Source organism: Denticeps clupeoides, chromosome 6 (assembly GCF_900700375.1).
Source record: "Denticeps clupeoides chromosome 6, fDenClu1.1, whole genome shotgun sequence".
NCBI lineage: Eukaryota > Metazoa > Chordata > Actinopteri > Clupeiformes > Denticipitidae > Denticeps > Denticeps clupeoides.
Window position 1 is genome coordinate 25457766 of NC_041712.1, and position 11059 is coordinate 25468824.

Here is an 11059-nt window from a genome sequence, read left to right on the forward strand (position 1 = left end):
GGTTGACACCAATAATAAACAGACAAACATAGTTCCAAACAGTGACCCTGATCCATTACATACCTCTGACCATCACCACATGGGACCACCTAGATCAGACCAAGTTACGGTCCGGGACAGAGTAGTTTCAAGAGCAGGGAGGATGGTTAAAAAAGTCAACAGGCTTATAGAAGTAATGGTTCAAAAACCTGTTGGGTGGGGACTTTTACCATTAAACAATTCCTAATTTGTGACCTAGGAAGGTTTTTCGGTTGTTTTGTGTGATGGTGGAATGTAACCGGTTTGCACTTTATCAGTCTGTATTTGGGGAGACCAGATGTTATGGGGGTGTAGACTGCACCTTTAAGTTCTTGAAGGGTGGGAGGCCTGATCAACCGTCCTTATTCTTCAAATCCACCTAATGGATAGTTTTCTAATTGAACAAAGAAGTGATTTCTTTTTGGATGACCTGGTCTAGAGGGAATGTATAAACATATCAGACTGTTTGAATGGTTTAGTGGGTTATGACAGTGTACATGGTTTTGGTGAATTTCTAGGCGTGGTGATTGTAACAGGGTATGTAATTTGCAATTCACCAAAACATGCAACCTCTGGAATTTTGTGCTTTCTTTTCAGTTATGTGCATTTTGTTTGCTTCTATATGTTTTTTTTATATCTCCTGCCTTTTGGTTTTGGGTGTGTGTGCGAGCGCGCGCATTATTGGGCTGATTACGCGGGTACCTGCGTGCGCATGCGTGCTCCGGTCAGATCCTTTCTTACCTATTAAGAGGGGAGCCCTGTGTGAGACGCTCTGCATCCACAACCCATGTTTTATTTGTTACAGAGTTGTTACAGTAAAAGCGTCAGTTGCAACCATCCTGTGTCCTGTCTACTGTACAATCACAACGCAGAGTCCCTGGAAGAGACAGGTCCAGGGAAGACGGGTTACAGGTGCGTGTGGGGCGGATCGTTATATGACGTTTCGGTCCTTTGCTGTGAATTTACTGAAAAAGACGTGTTTGAAATCGGATCGAACTGGGCATGCGCAGCTCTCACGTCGGGAAGCCCGTTAACCATTTTATTATTAATGATCTTTATGTGGTCGTTATAAAACGTGTTCGATATTAGACTATATTATATATTGTTGATCGATTCTGATGGACTTCTTTAACTGAGCTTTCCAGCACACAGAACCAGTACTGGACTCCCAGACGCCCATCATGGTAGAGTCTGACCTGCTGAAGCTTTACATGCTCCAGAAATACGGGCATTTTCTCTGGTTCCGGGACCACAGAGATGGGCCTGCAGCTCTCAACGCGCATTTGGACGGTTGAAGGTGATTTTAGTTGCAGAAGAACTACGGCACCACAGAGAGTAGAAATAAAAGATTTTATTTCCTATTATTAACCAAACGATGTGAACAAAACCATGAGAAAAGATTGAAAGGAGGAATCTGTGCGTCACTCCGTCTCGGCGGGTCCAGACTCCGGTTCCGTGCCGCTGTCTTCTGTGGTGTCCACCGGCTGCTCGCCGGCATCAGCAGCTTCAGGTAAAGACTCATCCTGACGTCCCTCCATCTGCTGCAGCGGCGCTGGCGCGGCGCCGGTGTCCATCTCGGCGGTCTCCTCCTGCCGGAACGTTCGGTGGTGACATCGTTACTGCGGCGACACCTCCGCGGTGGCCATGTGGACAGGCGAGGACGTTACCTGCTGGATCGTCATCTCAGAGTCTTCTCCATCCGGAGCTGCTGCCGTGCCTTCCTCCATCGGCTCCTCCTCTTCCTCCTTAGTGGCCGCCGCCGACTGCGCTTGTGTCTCTGGACGCTGCGCCGCTGCCGCTGGTGGTGGCACCTCCACCTGCACAGGTGTGGCGGGGGCGTGGTGCATCAGCAGCTGGAAGGGGACAGAAGGAAGGGAGGACCGTTAACCTGTTGATACTCAGCTATAAATCAGCTTCTGATTCGTCCCTCCGCTCACGGACCCCTCTGTCCACGTCCTCCTGCTCCACCTGCTCCACCTGCTCCATGGGCTCGGGCTGCTGGCTGCTGACCTCCAGCACGGCCATGATGGACGCCGGGATGTGCGCTTGCTGTAAAACAGCAGAGTATGAGTGGAAGCTCCGCCTCTCGGCCTGAGAAGTGACGGCGTGGTGTGACGAGGGGACCTGGTGTGGCGTGAAGGAGTGGACGTGCTGCAGGAGGGGCTCCCGCATCTCGGGGCAGCGCTCGAACACGCTGGTCAGCTGCGGAGGGGGCAGCTGCAGCAGGACGGTGAAGGACTGGGGCTTCGTCCGCTGGCAGCACTTCACGAAGCCCTCCCACACCTTCGGGTACTTCCACACCTGCGGAGACGAGAGCCGCACATTTACCACGATTACCACGATTAAACAGCAGCCCATGTTCAGGAATCTTCTAATGTCAGAAAAAATGACAAAGTGACAGTGGTGGCCTAGCGGTTAAGGAAGCGGCCCCATAATCAGAAGGTTGCTGGTTCGAATCCCAATCCGCCAAGATGCCACTGAGCAAAGTACCACCCCACACACTGCTCCCCGGGCGCCTGTCATGGCTGCCCACTGCTCACTCAGGGTGATGGGTTAAATGCAGAGGACAAATTTCACTGTGTGTACCGTGGGCTGTGCTGCAGGGTATCACATGTGACAATCACTTCACTTTCTTCTTTTCTACTTTCTACACACTGTAACTCAGCACACGGTGCACACAGTGAAACGTGTCCTCTGTATTTAACCATCACCCTTGGTGAGCGGTGGGCGCAGCGTGTGGGTACGGTACCGAGATCAAGGGGACCTCAGTGGCACCTGGGGGGGTCGGGATTCGAACCGGCAACCTTCTGATTACGGGGCCGCTCCCTTAACCGCTCATCCGGTTCTTGATGTTCCCCTGAATGACGCACACTGAGGAGCTGAGGTTCCACACCTGCTTCTGGATAAGGCGGGACAGGATGTTCATGATGAAGCCGACGAGGCGCGGGTACATGGTGAGGGACTGGATCACGGTCCTCATCAGCAGCATGGGGAGAGGGTTCTGCTCCATCAGCTGCTGCATCACCACGGCCAGAACCTCAGACGTGTACACGTTCTTCTCGCCAAAACACAGGTTGGTGGCTGTAGACACACACACACATACACACACACTTTGAAAGGCCGCTTATAAAACACACACTCCGTAAGACTTTCTGGTGAGCACGTGGTCAGGTGACCTTTAATAATGGACTTCATGTCGCACTTGGTGGAGTCGATGTTGTGGAGGGCGATGAGCAGCTCGCCGGGGGTCAGCGGAGACATGGAGGAGCTGCCTTCACCTGCAGGAACACACACATCTCAGCGCCGAGCTGCACAGAAGATGCTGGGGGCCGCAGGACGAAACGCCAGCTTACTGTGCTGGGTGCCGAGGAGCCGGTTGAAGACCTCCTTCACCACGATGGGGTTCAGCTTGATGAGCTTGGGTAGAGCCTGAATCACCTCTTTCTGAGGAGAACAGGACAAGAACATGACTTGGTATCACACGCACTCACACACTGACTGCATCAACGCAACCCACCTTCTCCAGGCCATTGATGACGGGAATGAGGAAGCGGACATCAGGAACCCGCTTGTGATAGAGATCCCGGACCCTCTCCACCAGCTCTGGAGAGGGGGACACTGAGGAGGAACACACACGTTCGGACTCTCGTCTTGATGGTAACACTCGTTACGAACGGCGGGCACCAGCAGAACGGACCTTTGTCGGTGAGGATGTGCAGGCAGCGAGTGACCAGCGTCTCGGCTCCTTTAGGACAGTTCTCCACCAGCAGCAGCAGGTCGGGGGAGTTCATGCCCATTCCTCTGATCTGAACCCCAGAGACACATGGTTAAACGCACGCGTCAGCGTGAAGACACGTCCCCCGGGGCGCCGCGGCGTCTCACCGGCTGCTCTATGACCCTGAGGACGCTGCGCTTGATGTCGGCGATGGCCTCGGTGTAGACGGCCGCCAGCTCGTGCACCAGCCGGTGGTTGAGGGGCAGCAGGGACAGGTAGAGGTACAGACACTGCCGGACCGTGTCCTCCGTCCAGGGGGACGCCACCTCTACAGGACAACAGCAGTGAGATGATTCGTGTAATGGCCGCATCACGATGAAGATGTGGACGATTCTGCACATTATTTGGTGGTTTTCTAGGGTCAGTGGTGGCCTAGCGTTTAAGGAAGCGGCCCCGTAATCAGAAGGTTGCCAGTTTGAATCCCGATCCGCCAAGGTGCCACTGAGCAAAGCACCGTCCCCACACACTGCTCCCCGGGTGCCTGTCATCACTCAGGGTGATGGTTAAATGCAGAGGACAAATTTCACTGTGTGCACCGTGTGCTGCTGTGTATCACAATGACAAACACTTCACTTTCTTTCTTCTAGTTATAAAGATGCGCCGGTAGAGACTGTTGAAGACAGGCGGCCTGATCTGGTAGAGTTGCGCTTCCAACTCTACCAGGATTTGAACCCCGATTACGCGTCTTCTACCTGCTAGGTCACCACTGCACCATAAAATTGAATATCGACACTGGGTGGTATATCGGGGTGGTAGGGGCCTAGTGGGTAACACACTCCCCTATGAACCAGAAGACCCAGGTTCAAAGCCCACTTACTACCATCGTGTCCCTGAGCAAGACACTTAACCCTGAGTGTCTCCAGGGGGGGACTGTCCCTGTAACTACTGACTGTAAGTCGCTCTGGATAAGGGCGTCTGGTAAATGCCGTAAATCTAAATGACACTGATGTAACATCAGTTCCTCTCAGAGATGCCGTTTGGAAGAGCATTTCTTACAGAATATTCGGTACCACCACCAAACCGGGACTCGGGAACATTGTTCCGTCACTCGTCACCTGTGTCCTTGTCGGCGCCGAACAGCAGCGAGGGCGGGTTGGGGTGCACCAGCAGCTGCATGTAGTTGAGGGCGAACCTCTCGATGTAGTCCCTCAGCTGCTCCTTCTCGTACATGCGCTTGATGAAGGACAGGGCGTTGGAGCGCACCTGCGGGGACACGACAGCCACACGTCACCCTGCCGGCGGAGGACGGGTCGGCGTGGAGCTGCAGGAGGATCTCCTTACCTTCTCCTTCTCGTGGGAGCTGAGCTCCAGCAGGACGTGGAGGTACTGGAACTGTCTGGAGGGGCGTTTCAGGATCAGCTCCTTCAGAGTGGTCATGCCCAGGTACACCCGCGACTGAGACACACACAGGGAGGCTGAGGACATGTCCAATTTCCACTTCATTCCTACAGCAGTTTCCTTACCTCGTCCTCACAGTAACGCCGAATCACCTCCAGCGCAGAGTCAGTGATCAGAGGGGCTTCCAGCACCAATTTGGTGAACAGACTGCAGGGGGCAGTGAGGAATTTTTGATGAACGGAGGATATAGTTTCATCTTTTAAAGCTGCCATGAGATGATTGAACATTAATACGAGTTCCCCCAGCCTGTCTACGGTCCTGCAGTGGCTAGAAATGGCGGTCGGTGTAAAGAGCATTTCGGTCATTCTGCTTCACCGTTCAGAGAGCGGCACCTCAGACGGTCGGATCTGGAATTTGTCCCCTTATGACATCATAAGGGGAAAGGTTACCTCCCGTGTCTCATGCATTTTCCACCCAGAGAATTTCCCACCCCGCCCCTAAAACATGATCTCCACCGACCGTCATGGCTTCCAAACACGTGAAGCACTGCAGTTGTAATGATTGGATGTAAAAATGAGCACAAAAGTATTTTTTCAGTTCCGTTACATCAGACTTTTCTGGAAAATGGCCGGTGGACGGTGTTGTTGACGTCATTTCCGCGAATACACGCTCAACTTGTATTGGCCGCTCTCCTCCTCGTCCCGCCTCTCTCCTGCTCATTAGCATTTAAAGCTACAGACACCGAAACGGCGCGTCCTGGGAAATCGCATTGTGGGACGGGACTCGGAAGGAGACTTCAGATACAGCATTAGGGGACCAACATGAATGTGAGGGACCTTTAACGCAGGTTCTGAAGTGAAGGGGAATGTCCTCACCCATCGCGCTGCTCCGGCTTCTCCTGCAGGCCGGACAGCAGCGTGAAGAGGCAGTGCTCGTAGCGGTCCAGCAGGGCCGCCGGGAGCTGGCTCAGGTAGGCGTTGTACTCCTGGTACAGGAGCGAGAAGGCCAGGTCCACGCGGCCGCGGACGTCCTGCAGGATGAACTGCAGCATGTCCTCCTTCATCACGCCATCGAACTGCGTCACGAGACGAGACAGCAGCTTCACCCGGACCTGGGGAGGGAGCGGCCGTCCGGTCAACATCCACTCGTACACACACCAACACACAGGACATAAAACACACAGCCTCACATGCGACATGCCACTCCGCGCAATGGCCTTCTCTGATTGGAGGATGCGACCGACGGCCATGTTGGTCAGCTTCTCAATCTGCGTGTCTGTCAGGGGCTGAACCACGTCGGCCAGTCGGAAAACTTTCTTCCTCCCACTGGAGCCATGGGTTCTGGAGAGAGAGGAGGAGGAGGAGAAATGAACGAGGACCCAGCAACCAATCACAGGGAATGTGGGAGGAGCTTCTTACTTGGTCTGCGCGGCGGGTAAAATCGGCTCCGGCAGCCTCTTCAGCTGCTTTTGTATCGTCGGAGTCAGACCGACTCTTCCCCGGCGTAGCCGCCCACCACGGAGATGGCCTGTCCCAGGGACACGGCCGACACCCCTGCGCCTGATATGGGGTCCTTCCCCACCAAGTCGTCCGCCGCCCCTTCAACACGCCCGCGGCGTCCTTCCCCGGCTCCTCCTCCCGGGATTTAGACATCTCAGCCCTGCGGTGCACATTCCCATAATGTTGGTGTTGGAGGTGGGCGTGCCCCCCGACACGCCTGCTGTCCCTCGCCTACCTGGCCCGAGTCTGCAGAGGTCATCTGAGTGGCCATCAGCCGGCCAAGTGTTTAATCTGGGCTTCGGTGGCCGGCCGACTTCCACCGGCGTGTAGGTGGCCTGGAACGAGGCGGGCATCACGTCCGGCAGGTACACCATGCTGATGAGCACCTGCGGGCGGAGCAGTGGGCGGAGTCAGGAAAGCGCTTGTACCAGGAGCGGCAGGATCTGGTGTAGAGACGTACCAGGTTGGCCACGTTCTCTGGGTTGAGCAGAGGCAGCAGGAACTCGGCTGTGAGGTCGAGGGCCGACTGCGTCGCCGGCGCAGAGGACGGTTTGGGCGCCAGTACCGGGGGCGGCTCTTCCTTATCTTCATCATCCTCTATGAGAGCAGGCTCTGGAGAAACATCACAAAACACACACACACACACACACACGACTTTAATAACCAGACGTTTCTCCTACAGTCTGCTCTGCGGGTTCCGCCGTCCCACCCATCTTGATCTTCTTGCCCTCGGCGAAGGCGTCCGGCCGCGCCCTCTTGCGCTGGACCTGCGGCGAGGGGGTGCAGCGCGTGATCTCGTTCTGGTTCATCCCCAGGTCCAGCAGCAGGGTGCAGATCTGGCCCTGGAACTCCACGCTGGAGGGGTGGCGCAGGACAGCCACCAGGTGGAGCTTCAGGTTCTTCCGCACGCTGCTCACCTGGGACTTGGCGAGGGTCGGCGGCAGGTTGGCTGCGGGGAACAGCAGACGTCACGACACCCCGACACACGTTGTTGTACAGCAGAGACGCGTGGGTGGAGCCCTCACCATGCAGCGTCTCGTACGCCTGCACCACCTCGGACATGAACATCGGCCGCTGGCGGGCCAGCGTCGCCAGGGAGCCCAGCGCCGTGGTCAGGTTGATGCTGGAGATGGCAGGATGAACCATGAACTTCAGCAGCTTGTCCAGAGCAGATTTCCCCTCTTCACATAATGCGTCTGAGCGGGGAACCCCCAAAATAAAAGAACAAAGAGACAGAACGCTTAGAGAACGTCTAGAGAACGTCTAGTGAACATATAAACCACCAACGCATCAATCAGATGCCTGGAGCCCGAGAGCAACATCCACAGACCACAGCGAATGTAGGAGTGGTCTCGGGGGATCTTGTCCAGGCTGATGTCGCCCTCCTGCTTCTTGGGCGTGTCGGAGTCGGGCGTTCGCGGCGACAGCGTTATGATGAGGGACTCGGTGAACTTGATGGCGTGAGTGCGAACGCCGTCGTTGTCAGAGTCGAGCATGGCCAGAACGTCCTCCTTCATCTGGGTCACCAGGTCCCAGCAGGCCTCCTGCATCTCCGACACGACTTTCCCACGCACCAGCCACTGGCCGACAAAAATCCAAACTCAGCTGGACAACAAGAGCCAACGACACGCTACTGCACCATTACACAACGCGGTCACCTGCAGAGCCACTTTGTAGAGCTGTGTGAGGGTGAGGATGACCTTCTTCACCACGTTCACACTCTCGTCCTTCAGTAACATGTTCAGGTTGGCAATCAGTTTCAGGAGAAGCTCGCCGTCCCTTTTGCTGGGGAACAGAATTGTGGTGAAAGCAGGAAACCGTGCTGCATGCGGCTGGAACAGAAGAGACAACTCACCACGCCTCCTCGATGAAGCCAATCACAAACTTCCTCACTTCCATGGATTTATCGGTCTGGAACGCTATGATCTCCTGTGGATGAGAAGAGGCAAGAAGTTCAGTCCTGCAAGGTGAGCAGCCGTAACGACATTTCAAAAGCTGCTGTACTTACATCAAGGAAGTTGTCCAGCAGCGAGGGGTCTTTATTAATGATCAGTTCTTGGACCTGAGCAGTAAATCATTCATATTCATTTCCTTATCGGTGCTCCCAGGATCTCAAATGTTCACTATATGATATTTAAAAGTTCAAGATTCTCTTTGCTATTATGATGTACGAGTTATAGAGAAAATGCACTGTAATGCTAATGTAAATTAATGTAAATGTAATACTCAGTAAGATTGTCACACCTGCTTGAGGACAGTGAGTTTGCTCTCGGTGGCGATTAGAGCCGCTTGGTTCAGCAGATCCACGACCTGCCAGGAACACCAGACATGGTCACATACAGAACTTCTAGAACATCTGAAGGAACATGGAGGATCTGGTACCTTCTCGCTGGTGGTCATGTCGATGGCCGTGTCTTCTCCGGACCCTGCAGCCATGGTGTGTCTTCTGGAAGACAGGGGATTATCAGGACTTTTGCAATCTGACCTGTTCACATGATTCAGCGTCTCCTCGCCCAGCTGCAAAAGTTCCTTCAATAAAACCGACATAACATGAATATTTATAACATTTAATAACATTATTAAGATCAATTGCAGCGCTGAACTCGGCGACGATTTTAGCTTGAACTTTGAACACCTTTCTCTTGCTTGTTCACCGTAGAGAAACTGTTTCCCATCAAAGTGAATTCTGTCTAAAACGGAGCAGCGAGCGCGGCTCAGCGTCGTTAGCAGGCTGCTAACACGGATATTAGCAGCGGCGACACGGATATTAGCAGGACCATCAACCGCACAAACCGTACCGAGATCAAGTCCAAACGGCACCTAAACCCGGTGTGACGCAACTCAGCTGCGCAAAATGTGAAGGTTTATTTCCTAAAAAACCGGGCAGTCATTCACCGGGGCCGCCATGTTGAAAAGGAGATTCACGGGAAGGCGTACAGTGGCGCAGTGTGTTATGGGAAATGTATTTCTAACCATACCACAGATACGCTGCGAGCTGTTGCAAGCTGAAATTAAAGCCAAAAACATAACAATATAACCTGCTTCGATTTAAACCAGATGTGTCTCGCCATTTGGAAAAAGTATGTGGATTGTGGCGTTCTTTTTCAGAGAAGGGAGATGGAGACGCTGGACAGCAGGGGGCAGAAGACGTCGCACCACGTCCTGCTGCAGCAGGAGTTCAGATCTGGAGGGCGTCTGTGTGTCTGGGATCTTTACTGACTGCATTTCAGTTCCCCTGCTCTGCACCCCACATACAGTTTAATATTCTTTACGTTTGGTTAATTATGAATAATTCTATGTAGTTTTACATTTGAAAACAACTAACTGGTGTAGTTTATGTCTCTATTTTATCATACTGATGGCTGTGATGCTTTTCATTTGTTTGGTTTTGAACATTGGTGGAAATGACAATGTGGGGTATGCCAATATTAGTGTAAGAATAACGCATGAAATGCACAATAGCAAATTAAATCATTTTAGTTGTATTTACAGAATATGAAATATGAGCTGTACTGACAAACAATAAAAATAGTCTCCATGTGAGTAATATTTTGTGCTGGAAATGACAGTAATCCAATGGACTGGAGCTCTGTTTAATATCAGGATGTGCATATGTGTATCATAGTTAAATAAAGCATGTGTTTGCAGTAATAATAAAATCGATGCAAGGTTTACTGGTGATCGGTGGGTCCAACAGCATTTCTTCCTGCAGTCCCAGATCTTCGTTCTGTAGAGGTCATGCCAGGTTCCTGCGCTTGACCGCATTCATACACGATAATAACACATTTCAAGGCCTGGAGGGCCTTCGTTTGAAATTTCAGATATTTTGTGGTCTCACTTATAAAAATAATAATATATTTACTCAGTGAGAAGCAGACAAATGTGAATGGAGCTTTTTTTATTTGGCATTCGTTCATGTAAAAACAGAGCAGTAAAAAAGCAGGCATCAAACCACAAGTACTTAATTTACACACATCAGAACATTACTGAACAAGGAACTGCAAAGAACAAACACATTTGTACACGGTCCGCCAAGGCCATCACAGTCATCGTCACTCAACAGAACAGAGCAGGGGACACACACACACACACACACACACACACACACACACACACACACACCTGAGGTAATCGCCGAATACGCTTCTATCCAGAATGAAGTGGTCCACGCTGAGAGGCGCAAATTCTCAGCCTGGAATTTGGTTAAAGTCACAAAACCGTGTGGTTCTCTATCCTGACATTCAGGAACATGAGTACAGAAGTATTATACGACTTTTAATTTTTATATTAATGATAGAATGAATAGAGACGGACCGATCAACAGTTCCTCAGCAGGAATAATCATGACATCATACAGCAGAGTTACAACCATAGAACACACAGCGTAGAAAATCTTCCCAAACACAGAACCACACGAAACAAAGGCAGC

General features: G+C 52.3%; 1 protein-coding gene across 1 annotated transcript; it reads right to left on the reverse strand.

Moving 5' to 3' along the window:
• Positions 1-1354: 1354 nt before the first annotated feature.
• Positions 1355-9568, reverse strand: LOC114792408 (symplekin-like). The gene is given in 29 exon segments (XM_028983492.1): positions 1355-1607; positions 1686-1871; positions 1960-2067; positions 2143-2319; positions 2912-3099; positions 3195-3296; positions 3372-3462; positions 3536-3636; positions 3716-3824; positions 3901-4061; positions 4849-4996; positions 5075-5188; positions 5257-5338; positions 6007-6242; positions 6321-6471; positions 6550-6616; positions 6619-6759; positions 6832-6943; positions 6945-7016; positions 7091-7242; positions 7340-7579; positions 7656-7826; positions 7961-8210; positions 8289-8415; positions 8486-8559; positions 8639-8692; positions 8875-8940; positions 9013-9076; positions 9429-9568. Coding segments are annotated over 28 exon segments (3702 nt in total). The 5' UTR covers positions 9067-9076; positions 9429-9568; the 3' UTR covers positions 1355-1439.
• Between the last annotated feature and the right edge of the window lie 1491 nt (positions 9569-11059).